This window comes from Oncorhynchus keta, chromosome 2 (assembly GCF_023373465.1).
Source record: "Oncorhynchus keta strain PuntledgeMale-10-30-2019 chromosome 2, Oket_V2, whole genome shotgun sequence".
Classification (NCBI taxonomy): Eukaryota; Metazoa; Chordata; class Actinopteri; order Salmoniformes; family Salmonidae; genus Oncorhynchus; species Oncorhynchus keta.
Genome location: NC_068422.1, coordinates 75,430,163 through 75,447,551, shown reverse-complemented (window position 1 = coordinate 75,447,551; position 17,389 = coordinate 75,430,163). Strand labels below are relative to the sequence as shown.

The 17,389-nt window shown below is 44.6% G+C and overlaps 1 protein-coding gene across 32 annotated transcripts in view; it reads right to left on the bottom strand.

Annotated features, from left to right (window-relative positions):
• The window catches only part of LOC118362600 (synaptotagmin-7), a 110,296-nt gene that overhangs the window by 28,640 nt on the left and 64,267 nt on the right, over nucleotides 1-17,389 (bottom strand). For 30 of the 32 annotated variants that reach the window (XR_008083787.1, XR_008083786.1, XR_008083792.1 and 27 more), the window contains exons 4-6: nucleotides 14,671-14,805; nucleotides 4,993-5,346; nucleotides 1,944-2,069 (exon numbers count right to left, since the gene is read on the bottom strand). Coding sequence is in view for 5 of the 32 variants with exons in the window: in XM_052483716.1 (XP_052339676.1) it covers nucleotides 1,944-2,069; nucleotides 4,993-5,346; nucleotides 14,671-14,805 (615 nt within the window). In the remaining 27 variants the exon portion in view is untranslated. The remainder of the gene's footprint in view (nucleotides 1-1,943; nucleotides 2,070-4,992; nucleotides 5,347-14,670; nucleotides 14,806-17,389) is intronic. The other 2 variants (XM_052483721.1, XM_052483722.1) reach the window with 1 other exon arrangement.

Below are 17,389 nucleotides of genomic sequence, written 5' to 3'. Positions count from 1 at the left end.
ATGTAGTTTAAGTATAACTCTGACTGGTGTGTGAAGTTTGTAACGCTCTCATTTGGTAAAGCAGAAATATGCCACCACAACACACACACACACACACACACATACACATACACACACACACGGAGGCATTATCGCTTTTCATAATTTTCAGTCTGCTGGGATCCATCATAAGGCCAGGGGTGGGCAAGGCAGGGGCACTGGGACCCACACAGGGGTAACTAGAGAGACTGGGAGATGGACAGAGATGATGATTGAAAGTGGTTATTCATTGTGGAAGGACACTAGGCAAGTTGGCCCACGCGACTGTGCCTCGCACCAGATCGCTTTGATTAAAGACGGGTGTTGGACAGGCATCCGGCCAGGAAGAGGGAGAAGATGAGCATGCAGGCGTGCCTCCACACCGTGACTGCAATGTAGGCATTTCAAGGCTGAACAGGTCATAACCGCGGCATGACCATGAAATACGATGAGCATGACCACGACAGGACAAACCCACAGGCCAATACAGCACAATAACGTTCCTTCAGAACAAAATTCTTATGTATTCTGACCACTGCACAGAACTCCATCTACCATCGTTCATGCTCCTTTTTGAACTGAGTAGAAAGGAAATGTGGAAATTCCAGGAAGCATTACAAATGTTATTGAAATCATAAGATGCAGTACAAAATAGTCTACATCAGAGAGATTCAGTGAAAACTAACTATTGTCTGATAAATGTAAGAGTTGTTCTATTGCTCATCTGGGACAGAAATGTACTGAACGCTACCATATAAAAGCACTCACTACTACACCACCTTACACAGTAGGACTCCTTACCCAATAATAGGGATTTATGTACAGTCCACTACCCATGAGGGACAGGAGGCAAGCAGAGCACTCAATTCCTGAGAACATTTTAGGTGATAACACGGCAGCCTATCTAGCTGTTTGCTCACCACAAGAGTTGCTCTGGTTCTTATTTCCCAGCTGGTAGTTGGCTGTTAGCGTGTTTGTCTCTGACAGCTGTTGGGGAATGCATATGGAGTCGGTGGCAGAAGAACGGTTAGCATATTTTTAGACAGGGGTTTCACACGGGGGGACCACACTCCAGAATAATGAGTCCGCCCCCACCATGCTCCCTGCTGAGGAATGGAGACACGCAGATCAAACCCTCTTTGAGCTGGTGAGGAAGAGCGGGAGGCAAACAGGCTAACAAGGGGGAGGCAGGATGAGAGGGAGCATGAAAAGAACAAGGGAGCATGAAAAAGGAAAGATGGAAAAACTGAGGAAAAAAGCGAAAGCTGACTTAGACTGGCAAAAGTAAACAAACATGTTACGGTAAGGCTAGGACCAATGAAGTGGGACAGGATGTAGACACATAGTTAACACTTGATGATTGGACATTCTAGTGTTATTACCTGATATTTCCTATTTCAAATCAGGAGAAGGAATTGGGGAATGGTTGATTGGCCGGGATCAGAGACAATATATGGGGAGCAGATAATAAAGGTAACCAATTTGTAAGTCGCTCTGGATAAGAGCGTCTGCTAAATGACTTAAATGTAAATGTAAATGTAATTACTTCCTGCTGCCTTCTCAGGGTGACTATATCTAATCCTGTTACTAATGTACTAACTCCGGACTCTCACAGCAGGAAGACACTGAAACCAACCAATCAGATGCTTCTGTCAGCCCATCCAATTACAGCGTCCCCATTGGGTTGTTATAGGCTCCCTCTCACTGTGGATCATGCCGATCACACAGTAGCTTCAAAACTGGACCACAAGGATATGCACCTAACATCACACACACTGCTGGGAAGTCTACACCAACTATTTTCCTTCAATCTCTCTTATCTCATTTCACCAGGGCTTTATCTCTCAACTCTTTCTTTCTTTCCTTCTTTCACACTCTCCCTCTTTCTCTTCCTTTCACTCTTTTGTTCGTAACCTGGCTGGTACCTTGATTTGTCCAGTGGAGTTGAGTTTTCTTGGCACGCTGGTGCTTCCTGTAGATCTGGGAGGTTGGCGAAGTCATCTTGTTCAGCCAGCCCGATGGCTAGAGACAGAACAACCATCTTCCCCTCGCTGCTCCACACAACAACCCACACACACACAACGAGTACAGAGACAGAGTAGAGACAGGTAGTTAAAAAAACTGTAAAGAGGAGAGAAAGGTGATATTGAGTGGTGAAACATTTACATATTATCACTTGGATTGATACAAAATCTCATCCTTAAAACATTTAATTGAACCCAAGCTGTTGTAGACACAGATGGTTTACTTTCTGTGAGCTTTGAAGCGTACCGTGTTACAGGCTTTAGTCATATTGAAGTATGCTGAAGTCTGAAAGGGGCCAGGCACACAGTGCTCTTAACAAGCAAACATTCACACACTCCTGCTCTTACTCTCTCTCACACACACACACGCACGCACGCACGCACACACACACACACACACACACACACACACACACACACACACACACACACACACACACACACACACACACACACACACACACACACACACACACACACACACACACACACACACACACACACACACACACACACACACACACACTTAGCTACCCCTAGGGGATCCTCTTCCCCAGTTTGTGTAAAGCTGTGAGGTGAGTCACTGTTTCCCTGGACCTTGTCCTGTCTAACTCTCTCTATCATTCTCTTCCTTCCCTCACAGGGCCTTTACATAACACATTCCTGACCCCTGTTCAACAAAACCCACTCTGACCCTCTGACCCTCACTGTTCTCTTTGGTCTTCCTGCACAATAATATCACAACATATTGTCTTTGGGGGACAAACTCGTAGTGTGTAGTTAATAGTAGTAGTTATCATCTTTTAGTGCAGTCTGTGAGGAGGCTGAAGATGTTTTGCACCATGTCCAGCTACCTAAATAACACATGGAGTCTGTGCATCATACAGCTATTCATCACGATGTAAAAATGTATTGGCATTCATCCTGCTTGTGCTTTTCCTCCATCTTATAGCAGTTAAAGTACCAAGGTGGAAGTTCACCAAAATATTTCATTCACATTAAATCAAATATCATTCCTGATGAAAAAGAAATATGCACATTATGTGCAGGATTCATTCATCGGTATCATCACAATCCAATTCCATGTATTCAATACAAAGGTTGGTTTGCTTATAGTTTTGTAGACTTTCCATTGGCACACAGAAACACAATCCACAATAGACATAAGGAAAGGTGACCACAATAGAGGAGCATAACTTATATGAATTTATAGGCCTAAATCCACACCAAAGCAAAGCTCTATTATCATGGAAGGTCACAATGTCGGAGATGATGACTTAAAAGTAACACAACTTCATTCTCTGCATCTCTGTAAATCCACAATATAAAAAAATCATAACAATTAGACAGTCCGCATTGCCTAGATCTTTCCACCTCTCCCCATCCTTCCATCCCCCAGAGCCTGGTCCCAGTCCAGAAAGATTCGTGTTTACAGGGACTGTGGGCAAGGCCACCTCTCCCTCCATGTTCCACATATCTGCCCTGCTTTTATTGAGCGATGATTCAGTGAGGAAGTCACTGGTCTGGGGCCTGTGTTAATGGGCCAGAGAGACTCAAGTGGAGGGCAGGGGGGTCGGGGAGGTCCGCAGGCTGCCCTACACAGCCTCAGACATCCATCATCGTTCACACACAGGAGAAGAAGGAATCGCTGGGTTTTGTTTCTCTAACAAATAGCCAATCATTTCAACACCAGATTCATTGGAAAATAGGTGACATCGTCAAATGTGTCAGGAGTTTCTGGCCTCCAGATCGCTCCTCCACCTACAGTAGATCTACTCTCTCCAATATGCTGTGAGGGGTCTGTGAAGTACTGAAGTACTGCAGGGTAATAAAAAAACGTGCATTTAGCCATATTTTTGATGGTACATTTGATGGTACATTTAGCTTTATCATAGCATAAATATTGTAAAAACTAGAGCTAAATTGAATTAGGAAGTGGTAGTTTTCCATCCATATCCACACAGAGAATTAAACTCTCTCCACCTTAACAACTCCTCCTCGTCTCCTTGGGTTTAAACTTCATCCTATTTTCTCTCTCTCTCTCTCTCTCTCTCTCTCTCTCTCTCTCTCTCTCTCTCTCTCTCTCTCTCTCTCTCTCTCTCTCTCTCTCTCTCTCTCTCTCTCTCTCTCTCTCTCTCTCTCTCTCTCTCTCTCTCTCTCTCTCTCTCTCTCTCTCTCTCTCTCTCTCTCTCTCTCTCTCTCTCTCTCTCTCTCTCTCTCTCTCTCTCTCTCTCTCTCTCTCTGTGTGACAGTCCATTGTGGGAGTAATGACGCTGTAGACAGGAGATCAATTCATGCGGAATTTCTACATGCTGCTGCTTAACCCCTGCACCCATGTTGATGCACACAGGCTATAAATGTGATATACACTGTAAGCGCGCGCGCGCACACACACACACACACACACACACACACACACACACACACACACACACACACACACACACACACACACACACACACACACACACACACACACACACACACACACACACACACACACACACACACACACACACACACACACTTCAGAGTATGGTATGCAGCTGCAGCATACTTATTAGCAAAAATAGTTTGTCCCCCACCCTCAGGTAGACAAGTGTGACCTACGCAAAGATAATAATACATGTGACTTTAAGTAAACTTAAAAACAGACACTAAAGGGCATACAGACAGAGTTACCAAGAACAATGCATAAATTACACAGCATATTAAAGTAATGCCAAAAAACAGCTACAGTACATGGCTTAGGCATGGCATTTTGGGAGTGAATCTTACAGTATATGAAACTCTTTAGGACAATTACCCGAGGAGAAGGGGGAGAATTGATATAATAAGGACAACACATTGTGGTTGAGAAAGCCCAAAGAGACAGACAGAGGACAGTGCAAACAGGTTCAGAATAGAACCAATAGCAGAATCTAGAACATTCCTAGATCAGCAGACTCACAGGAAAGACTTGACATCCAGTCCTCTGTTGCGGATCTGCCCCATCATGTGGTCCCAGCTGCCTGGGTTGGACCTGGATCGTCCTCCTCCTGCTCCTCTGTACCGGGAAGCACCTGTCCCCGCCGGACTCCCCCGCACCCCCCGCGGGCCTCCCCGGTGCCCCCCGCCCCCGAGCCCTGTGTGCAGCTGGCCCAGGCTCTGGGAGGTGGCTGGGGGGTCATTGGGGCCCGGAGGGGGCTGGTGGGTGAGAGGCTGCTGGAGACTCTGCTGTCGCACCAGGGGACGAGGACGGGCTGCTGCTGAGGATGGAATGTGCTCCAGAGTAGAGGCGGCCGAGAGGGAGGGGTCCCCAAAACTGACCAGACAGAGCAGCAAGGGAAGAGAGGGTAACACGGGTTTGCAGGGGATGCACGTGAGAGAAGAGGGAAGTAGAGGGATAGATGAGAGGATAGTGGTAACCAGAGAGATTGACAGAAGAGATCCATAATTGGAAAACAGGAGATACAGAGGGAGAGTGATGGTGTGAGTACAATACAAGTCCAGAGGGAACAAAAATTAGGACGGGCCCAGAGAGTTCAACATAGAGAAAGGAGGGTATGGAGAGATGAAAAACAGGAAATAGAGCATTGTCAGGTTAAATCAGTTCAACAGCAGTTATACAGTTGTAGAAGATGCTTGTATAGATGCTTGTATGTGAGTGTCTGACAGTCTGTGGGTAGGCTTGTGTTTTTGACAGTGCTCAGCCCCACAGAAAACAGGAGCTAACAGCCTTTATCTCTATTTTACTCCATCCACTGCTCTTACCCTTTTCATGTCACTTTTCTCCCTGATTTACCTTGACCTCTTCCTCCTTTTTTGTATCTATTTTATGTCATCCCATTAATCTGTCCTCCTCCAACCCATGATGACTTTACACTAGCCTCCTAGCTAACTCTCACACTATGCTGCTTCTCTTAGGTCAACTGGTCTTTGTCAGCTCTATTCATCTTGCCTTGCCTGCCATCAGTTCAACCCATTCATCTAACCAAACAACCCTCTCCCCTCCCTGAAACCTTTCTGTCTTTCTAATCATCCATCTGCTTTTACACTAGTTTAATAGTGTTTCCCTACTCTCCCCCTTCGATGTCTGTCCTTCATGAGTACTGTAAGCTCTGGCTAAACAGCCTCTGTCTTAGGCTAGTGCAGCGCTGGAGGATTTACAGCCTTTGGCTGTGTTGACTGTGCTCTTCAGTGGGCCCTGGGCTAGCTCCACAGCGCTGTAGTAATTCTACTGGAGAGCACCAGAGGCAGGCCCCCAAGGGGAGGGACTTTGTGGACCAGATTAATACCAGTCATACTTCAGGATTTTGCCCCCCACCCCCCACCCCACGGCCTTTCAGATAGCTCACATACAGCTCAGGACAATGTGTTGACTGAAGATGGGCTGTGGTTAGTGAGAATGAGTGTTACAGTCATTATATGAATGGTCAGTGGGTATGGAAGTGTCTTGGGATGGGCTTATGGTATGTGCTAATAGCAGTTACAGCACATTTGATGAGTGTTGTGTTAAACATTCCAGAAAATCTACAAGTGCCATCGGATTTGCTCGGATTGTACAATTGAAGTCGGAAGTTTACATGCACTTAGGTTGTAGTCATTAAAACTAGTTTTTCAACCACTCCACAAATGTAGTTTTAGCAAGTCGGTTATGACATCTACTTTGTGCATGACACAAGAACATTTTCCAACAATTGTTTACAGACAGATATTTTCACTTATAATTCACTGTATCACAATTCCAGGGGGTCAGACGTTTACATGACTGTGCCTTTAAACAGCTTGGAAAATTCCAGATAATTATGTCATGGCTTTAGAAGCTTCTGATAGGCTAATTGACATAATTTGAGTCAATAGGAGGTGTACCTGTGGATGTATTTTAAGGCCTACCTTTCTCTCAGTGCCTCTTTGCTTGACATCATGGGAAAATCAAAAGATATCAGCCAAGACCTCAGAATTTTTTTTGTAGACCTCCACAAGTCTGGTTCATCACTGGGAGCAATTTTTAAACGTCTGAAGGTACCACGTACATCTGTACAAACAATAGTACGCAAGTATAAACACCATGGAGCCACGCAGCCGCCTTACCGCTCAGGAAGGAGACGCATTCTGTCTCCTAGAGATAAATATACTTTGGTGTGAAAAGTGCAAATCAATCCCAGAACAACAGCAAAGGACCTTGTGAATCCAATTAAAAATTGGATGTAATAAATGTATCACTAGTCACTTTAAACAATGCCACTTTATATAATGTTTACATACCCTACATTACTCATCTCATATGTATATTACTGCATGGTCGGAACTAGAAGCACAACCATTTCCCTACACACGCATTAACATCTAGGCAACCTTGGGCGGCAGGGTAGTCTAGTCGGACTAGCAGCCGAAAGGTTGCAAGTTCAAATCCCCGAGCTGACAAGGTACAAATCTGTCTTTCTGCCCTTGAACAGGCAGTTAACCCACTGTTCCTAGGCTGTCATTGAAAATAAGAATTTGTTCTTAACTTACTTGCCTAGTTAAATAAAACATTTGCTAAACATGTGTATGTGACAAATAACATTTGATTTGAAGATGCTGGAGGAAACAGGTACAAAAGTATCTTTTAAAGCTTGGTCGCAAATGGGTCTTCCAAATGGACAATGTGTCAGAGTTTACTATGAGTGGTGGGTTGGAGTCAGGCGCAGAGGGTTCGGTAAATCGTCATTTATTCTCCGGCACAAAACGGTCACGCCAAAATACAGAGCGCATAAAACAGACCAGTCCAAACACAGGACCAAAAAGTCAGGAGAAAACAAACACGAAAATCACATCCACAACCAACAGAGTAACAATCCCGCACAAACCCAGGCGGACCTAACAGGCTTAAATAGACATAAATCCAGAAACGAAACAGGGAACAAGTGCAACCAATAAGACAAAACAAAATGAAAAGGAAAAAGGTAGAGGTGGTAGACCGGCGACGACGACCGCAGAGTACCGCCCGAACAGGCAGGGGAGCCACCTTCAGTGGGAGTCGTGACACAGTGACCCCAAGAATCCTTCCAAAGTTGTGGCAAAATGGCTTAAGGACAACAAAGTCAAGGTATTTGAGTGGCCATTACAAAGCCTTGACCTCAATCCTATAGAAAATTTGTAGGCAGAACTGAAAAGGCATGTGCGAGCAAGGAGGCCTACAAACCTGACTCTGTTACACCAGCACTGTCAGGAGGAATGGGTCAAAATTCACCCAACTTTTTGTGGGAAGCTTGTGGAAGGCTACCTGAAACGTTTGACCCAAGTTAAACAATTTAAAGGCAATGCTACCAAATACTAATTGAGTGTATGTAAACATTTGACCCACTGGCAATGTGATGAAAGAAATAAAAGCTGAAATAAATCATTATCTCTACTATTATTCTGACATTTCACATTCTTAAAATAAAGTGGTGATCCTAACTGGCCTAAAACAGGAAATTTTTACTAGGATTAAATGTCAGGAATTGTGAAAAACAGAGTTTAAATGTATTTGGCTAAGGTGTATGTAAACTTCTGACTTCAACTGTATATAATATAAGACATTAGGTTGGTTTAATTGAAGTTCATCAGTATCATGCTTTCCCACTCTCTCTGTTCACCTGTATCACCACTGCCTAAATCCTTCCTCTCACTCATCTCATCCAAAGTATTATCATTGGACCTTTTATATGGCATAAAGAATCTAAAGAATGAGGTAGGGAAGAAATAATATGGATGGATTAATTAGGTATGAAAGATAGGGCTAAGCTTCCAAGCTATCAGTGACAAGAGAAACATAGAACAATATAAAGATGTGTGATTCAGAGAAAGAAATGTATCTATGAAAGCAGCAGGTCATAGATAGCAACATCATATAAAAGTCTTTCAATAAAATAATTCCTCTCTGCACCTTCAACAATGATGCATTCAGTGCCAAGCTTCAGTATGCGCCACATCAGCTGCAGTATGCGCCACGTCAGCTGCAGTATGCTCCGCATCAGCTGCAGTATGCACCACATCAGCTGCAGTATGCGCCACATCAGCTGCAGTATGCTCCGCATCAGCTTCAGTATGCGCCACATCAGCTGCAGTATGCGCCACGTCAGCTGCAGTATGCTCCGCATCAGCTGCAGTATGCTCCACATCAGCTGTAGTATGCTCCACATCAGCTGCAGTGTGCGCCACATCAGCTGCAGTATGCTCCGCATCAGCTGCAGTATGCGCCACATCAGCTGCAGTATGCGCCACATCAGCTGCAGTATGCGCCACATCAGCTGCAGTATGCTCCGCATCAGCTGCAGTATGCTCCGCATCAGCTGCAGTATGCGCCACATCAGCTGCAGTATGCGCCACATCAGCTGCAGTATGCGCCACATCAGCTGCAGTATGCTCCACATCAGCTGCAGTATGCTCCACATCAGCTGCAGTATGTGCCACATCAGCTGCAGTATGCTCCACATCAGCTGCAGTATGCTCCACATCAGCTGCAGTATGCGCCACATCAGCTGCAGTATGCACCACATCAGCTGCAGTATGCTCCACATCAGCTGCAGTATGTGCCACATCAGCTGCAGTATGCTCCACATCAGCTGCAGTATGCTCCACATCAGCTGCAGTATGCTCCACATCAGCTGCAGTATGCTCCACATCAGCTGCAGTATGCACTACATTTTACAGTCCAACAATTATTTTTTGTCATAACTGACCGAATGATTCATCAATAAAATTGGATGGAATACATGGCATAGGGCCAGCCAGACATCTGGGAGTCCATTTCAAGCAGAAATACATTTCTCCTGTGTCATAAAATTGGCTTTGGCTTTTTACAGCTCCTATCCAGATACCGTAGCAAGCTCAACACTTAATTCTTTCACTGTACATTTCTCTACTATTTCAATATCTCTTTTGTCCAAGGTTTAATACATTCAACTGCAAATAGATATTTAATTTGTCTATCTGCGTGTATAGTAAATTACTTACCTACCCTGTCATTCAAATTGCCAGGCAGGCTATAAGCCCTCTATCTGCTGCCTGTATCCTCCCCCTGCTGACTTGAGGGCTTCTTCGATATCTCCTACCCAGAAAGTCAATTAAACTGACTAAAAACCTTGTGATTTGTAATTAAAGAGCCTTGAGGAGGGGCAGAGGTAGAGAGAGGGGAGAGTGAGACATATCTTACAGCAGAAACATAGACACACATGGCTACCTTAAATTAGAAACCAATTACAGACCACAAATGGGGAAAAAGTTAGATTTGATTAGGAGGAGGGGGAGGTAAAAAGTAGAGGAGTGAAGAAGGCAGGTAAAGAGGGAATTAGATTTGATTAGGAGGAGGGGGAGGTAAAAAGTAGAGGAGTGAAGAAGGCAGGTAAAGAGGGAATTAGATTTGATTAGGAGGAGGGGGAGGTAAAAAGTAGAGGAGTGAAGAAGGCAGGTAAAGAGGGAATTAGATTTGATTAGGAGGAGGGGGGAGGTAAAAAGTAGAGGAGTGAAGAAGGCAGGTAAAGAGGGAATTAGATTTGATTAGGAGGAGGGGGAGGTAAAAAGTAGAGGAGTGAAGAAGGCAGGTAAAGAGGGAATTAGATTTGATTAGGAGGAGGGGGAGGTAAAAAGTAGAGGAGTGAAGAAGGCAGGTAAAGAGGGAATTAGATTTGATTAGGAGGAGGGGGGAGGTAAAAAGTAGAGGAGTGAAGAAGGCAGGTAAAGAGGGAATTAGATTTGATTAGGAGGAGGGGGAGGTAAAAAGTATAGGAGTGAAGAAGGCAGGTAAAGAGGGAATTAGATTTGGAATGAAAGTGTTAAAATGGTTATACACTCTTAGAAAAAAGGGTTATTTGGTTTTCCCCATTGGGTTCTGCTTCCTTCAGTGAGGAAGAACCCAATTAGTTCCAAGTAGAAACCTTTTTGGTTCCAGGTAGAGCGATTTAGAGTTTCATGTAGAACACTCTACAGAAAAGGTTCTACTGTATATGAAACCCAAAAGGGTTCTACCTGGAACCAAAATGGTTCTTCAAAGGGCTTGCATTATGGGGTCAGCCAAAGAACCGTTTTAGGTTCTAGATAGCACCTTTTTTCTAAGAGTGTACATGAGGGGGGTTTCAGGCGTCTTAAGAACGGCCTTGCTATAAGATTCCAATCAAAAAGTAGATATGTTGTGGTCCAATACAGTGATGAAGCAGTGGCAGACGTTGTGTAACTTTTGGTATTTGTTTGTGAGAGAGGATGTTCTCTTTAGTCAACAGAGCCTTACCATGACAACATATTCCCATGCATCAGAAAATGTCAGTACAAGCACTCACATTTTCAGCTCATTATTTCCTTCAGTACTTTCTTCCCTCTTTCCATCCATTTTCCTTTCATAAATCTCTGCACTTCCGAATGCAGCATATATCACATATAAGCCTTGCTGCTTCTGACTGCAGTCCCCCAAACCATCCATTCCATGCCTCTGCGCTGCTCAGCAATAACCCCCATGCGTGACCTCATGCCCAGCCAAGCCATGTCACTCATGCCACTCACTTTCTGGGTCTCAGGCCTCCGGCGTGCATGTGGCTCTGGACCGTCTGCCAGCGCCCAGCCTTGCTGCCAGGGCCCAGCCCCGTCACTATGCTTCTCACGCTGTCACTGCGACTGGGACCTGCCCCGCTCCCACACCCAGCCCCGCCCCCATCCCCCTTCTCCACCCCACTGAGAGACAGGGGGCACCAGATAGACAGACAGACACAGACATAAAGGAGAGAGAGAGACAGAAGGAGGAGAGAGAGAGGTGGATAGTAACAGTAGAATCAGTGAGGAAGAACAACCCGGAAAGTGAACAACACAGCAGAATAGCATTAGGAAGTTGTGTTACCAATCCAGCTACAGGTTTCCAATACAGGTTTCCAATACAGAGGAGTAGCAGCCAGCCAGCAAGTCAGTAGGCTGTGCTGCTGCAGGGTTAGCAGGAGGGAGATGGGCTGAGATTCACTGTGTATATCTGTCTGTCTGCCTGCCTGCCTGTTCGTCCATCCGTCCGTCTGTCTGTCTGAACCAGATGGGAAGAGTGACAGAGTGGTGTGTGTTTGGGTGTAGTGGGACTGAGACAGACAGATGCTGGCTGTGTTTTGAGTACCTGTCAGTTAGACTGACTGGCCATTCTGCAGCTGTACTTTATACTGCACATTAAATATACATGACCAAATGGATTATTCTATCAAGGACCTCATGGTGTTTGCAATAAAACTGAGGGGGTCATGATCATTGAATTATGTAGGCTATCTATGGCCTCTTTACATTTTAAAAGAAACAGTTGATCTACTTTGTTATGTACAGTAGGAACTACAACGTTAAATGAAACAGATAGGCTTGATTGAAAGATTATGGTGTGTAATGTAATGACATTGTTGGAGTGAGTGGCTCGAAAGTCTCTAATAAGACATTGTATTGTATAGCAGTTAATCAGCACAGTGAATCTGTTGAGTACACACTTCATTCCTCTCCCGCGTAACCCAGAGCAGCACAAGCAGCCGTAACCTAGACAACGTCACAGAGACAACAGCAGACAGTTTCACTACAGGGTCACTACACTCAGTGGAGACACACAGACACAGTCAGAACACAGCTGCTGGCCGAGAGGGAAAACACCTTAGACAGAGGATATGTGCGTCCAGCCTGCAACAGTTCTACAGTGAGCATGGGGTAGGGGTAGGGATGGAGTTGACCATTTAGGGAGATATAAGGTAAGTTATATGTAGCTTATGAACAGGGCTTCCCATCCCAAGACCTCGTAACATGACGGTGAAAAGAGCAAACATTTGACTGGATCTCAAAAAGGGATCAATGGATCCTAGCAGGTTCACTGTATCACAGCTCATGAACTCTAAAGACAATACACCCATTGAGAATAAACCCCCCTTTATCATTTCTCTGGTAAGCTATAAAATTAAATTAAAAATGACTTTTTCCGTGCAGGAAAAACATCAATGACATTAGAGCCTTTAGTGATTAATGTACTGTACTGTACAGCTATAGAGTAACTGGTGTGTCCAGAGGGCTCAGGCGGTCTGACTAAGGAGAGGCAGCCTTATAGCACCTGTTGGTGGAGGTGGTGGTGGCACAAAACCACGAGGCACAACGAGAGTGAGGAGAGGTGATTAGGGAACGACACAGGACTCCTATAGAATGTGACAAAAAAACGACAACAGCAAAAACTAGGAGCAAAAGCCCAAAACAACGGTCAACCCTCAATGACAGAGCTGAGGGGACGGTTTAAACCGAGGGAAATGGGTTTACGGTTAATACCCTTAAGATTAGGGGATGGTTGGTTAGTTGGTTGGTTTCAGTGGAAAGGTGGATATTAGGCTGTGTGAGTGGGATCTATAAAGGGTTTCTGCTCAGATGGTCTGAGGGTTGTCCGTCTCCATGGTAGCACTCCATGGGCTGGAGGTGAAGGTTTAGAGGTTAAGGGTTAGTGAGGCTGGCAGGGCTGTAGGGAATAGGGGGCATTTCAAATGTTGGTTGGTCGGTATATAGGTAAATGTTGGTATATAGGTAAATGTTTCTTCATGTTAAGTTTCTGTATGTAAAGTTTCAGTATGTTCAGTTTCAGTATGTTCAGTTTCAGTATGTTCAGTTTCAGTATGTTCAGTTTCTGTATGTCTATATTGTGTGTATTTTAAAGATTTGTGTTACATATTAATGTGTCCAGGTGGGAAAGGCTAGTATAAAGAATAGTGTGTTAATAGTTTTTATAGTGGGGGACAGCTTCAGACATGATCTGCATCTATTAGTGTCTCCATCCAATTAAAATTTGATCGGTCTTGGTAACACCACTAGAGACAACCCCCTTCTTGATTCAATCTAAGGCTGCATCCCAAATGGCTCCCTATTCCCTATGTAGTGCATTACTTTTGACCAGAGGGATTAGGGTCAAATTTGCGACGCACCTGAGATGAAGATCAGAGGGCTGGAGGGAGACAAGGATGACCTCACACCTGGCCATCCCTATACTGATGTCAGTCACCTCTAAGGTGAGGCAAGTAAAAACATCCTAGTAGCAGCCCTGTACATCCTTATCTAGTTCTGCATGGTCAACAATGCATACTAAATAGCTTTACCTTTCAGACCCTGTTGGCTGCAGGAAAAGGAATTACTAATGCCAATCAACGGAACTCTCCCAAGACAGAAGATACTTTATGTACGATGTGCATGTTACGTGGATAACATCACTTAATAATGCCATTTGGCCCCCTTAGGCTATTACAATTGACCTTAGCAATGACCTTTACCGGGACATATGCATTAGGTTATGCCTTGGGTTCAGAGCTACTGTTTGGCAAATGAGCTACTTGTGTAGAATATAAAGCACTTACTTTGTGCATCATGTAGCTCTTACGTCTATGTCCGGCAGAGAGAAATGCATGCAAGTGGACTAGGGTGGCATGTTCCTATGTAGACAATGTACTGTGTCTTTGGATGTATATTTTGTCTGCAATGTTTGTCTGTTTCAGACTGAGGGTGTTGAGGGTCAGACTGAGTCAGACTGAGGGTGTTGTGGAGGGTTGGGGGTACGGAGGCAGAGAACTCATTGTGAGAGGCTTGGCTCCCCCGCTTCATTACAGCCCTGCACAGAGAGAGGGGTCCCTTACCAGCCGCGACCGAGACTCACTTGGGCGTGAGGCGAGGGTCTCCATACGGGGCATAGGGGGACATGTTTAAGAGGAACTCCTTGGGCGGGTAGGAGCTCCATCTCTGCTGCACGTTGCTGCTGTCATTGTTATTCCAAAAGTCCCTGTCTAGATCACTGCGGCCAGAGAGAGAGACAGGTAAGAGCAGTACAGCCAATCACAGTGGAGTAGGAGGGAGGAGTTTCAGGGATAGTAAGAAAGATAGGTCAGAGCAGCAGAGCCAATCACAGTGGAGCAAAGTGAAGGATGTTTCTTGGAGAGACAGGATAGGGAAACAACCTTAGTTTAATAGATGAAATGTCAATCCAGGCAATAGAGATACACCTCTACATATTTGTCGAAAATAAATGGAAAATTCATTAGGGGTAGGGGGTCATGTACAGGGCCGGACTACCACATTAGGGGTAGGGCCCTGGGGCTCCGACCTCCGGGGGCCCCCATTTCTTAAATCAGCTAACTTACTATATTTCAACACATTTTTCCATGGTGCAGAGGGAAAACCTTTACCTTCTCCCACTTTACCTTCTCCCACAGGATCACCCACCCACACCTCCCACCACAGGACAGTTGCACCGACCCACAGGTACCAGGAGCACCTTGAAGGCATAGAGAGCATTTCGGGGTTGGATGAACATTCATTTGGAATAGACTGCGCAGGGTAAGATAAGATCTGTGGACAAAATTAAAATGGATATTTTGACATTTAGGATTTCTAGAAGAGAGAATTACAGACCAGTTAATTTCAGTGATTGAAGGTCTCTTCTATTGTAGGTCGATTGGCAGGGGCTTCTAAAATGCTTTTAAGAAATGCAAGTATAGATCAAAAACAGTCCCCTGGGTTTAGGCCAGTTCTCAAAAATGCTTCGGAGGGGGTGAGTTGGTAGTGTTTCGCCCCAGGGGACATCATATGCTCGCATGGCAGGGTGAAGTTGCAAATAAAAGAAGAAGGATTTGCCCTGTAAATCGATGGTCGGGGAGGGCCATGGGTAATACATCTATATCAAGAACTTTGTTGTACAGGTCCTTTGAAGTGAGTATAAAGTCCACGAGAGAAAAATGTTACATTTCCATAGGAGGGATTCATAATTCGACATTAAATTGTCAACTGTTACCTAATTTGCCCATTTCCGCAGTGCCACAGAGGTCAGATGCTGGTTTCCCCCCTGTCTGCCCAGATCTGTCTAGCCTGTACTCCCAAACTGCATTAAAGTCGCCACCAATAACTGGTCAGAAGTCAGCTAAATCTAGTGTCAGAGTACAGAATTGGTCATGAAATGAGTTATCGTAAGTGTTCGGTGCATACACCAAACTACTTGTTTTATTAAACAGCCTAATAAAGGTCAGCTTAATAAAATTGATTGTACTCTCCCTGAGGGATCCTCCACCTAAATCATTGTATTGGAAGTTGCGTCTGGCAACAATAAGTACTCTTTTACTTTTTGTAGTAAAACATGATGAAGCAATGACATGATAATATTTGTTGGAAAAACAAGATACATTTTTTGCGGCGTGTTCAGATCCCGTGCATTCGCAGTTTTTCAAGCAAATTTCCTGCTATTCTATATGTTTTGCCATGAGGCTGAGAGAAAATGTTGCAGTTTTGAAGCAAATTTCCTGCAATTCCACACATTTTGCTATCGTATGCTATCTGCCCCCCCAATTGAACAAAAACAAATTGGGTTGGGGGCCTCCTGGAGGTCGAGGGCCTAGGGGCACGTGCCCTGTGTGCCTGTTCGGTAATCTGGCCCTGGTACTGCATTTATAAAAGTCATTCCATTTTAATGTTCATAATATAGTTTCAGAGGAAAACATGTATGTCTTTGAAAAGAAAGTAGGAAAACAAGTGAATTAAGGAAGGTCAAAATTGTATAGGTCTAAAGGGGATGGGGTTTGGGAAATGCATATTGTTTATTCTGTGAGCTGATACAGCATCCAGACTCATGGACAAATTAATAGATTAGACCTCTCTCTGTACAAGAGATTAGATAACAGTGAAAGAGTAAAAAATGTATTCAACATCAATCACAGAGTAATATACAGTATGTTATAAGTCAAAGTGAAACAGCAACGGTTGGTTACACAGATAAAACATATCTTGGAAAAGGGGAGAGAGACAGAAAGAGAGAAGGGAGAAATGAAACAGGGAGGAGAGTGATGAAAGGGGGAATGGGGGAAATGAAACAGGGAGGAGAGTGATGAAAGGGGGAATGGGGGAAATGAAACAGGGAGGAGAGTGATGAAAGGGGGAATGGGAGAAATGAAACAGGGAGGAGAGTGATGAAAGAGAGAAGGGAGAAATGAAACAGGGAGGAGAGTGATGAAAGGGAGAAGGGAGAAATGAAACAGGGAGGAGAGTGATGAAAGGGAATAGGGAGAAATGAAACAGGGAGGAGAGTGATGAAAGAGAGAAGGGAGAAATTAAACAGGGAGGAGAGTGATGAAAGGGAGAAGGGAGAAATGAAACAGGGAGGAGAGTGATGAAAGGGGGAATGGGAGAAATGAAACAGGGAGGAGAGTGATGAAAGGGAGAAGGGAGAAATAAAACAGGGAGGAGAGTGATGAAAGGGAGAAGGGAGAAATAAAACAGGGAGGAGAGTGATGAAAGGGAGAAGGGAGAAATGAAACAGGGAGGAGAGTGATGAAAGGGAGAAGGGAGAAATGAAACAGGGAGGAGAGTGATGAAAGAGAGAAGGGAGAAAT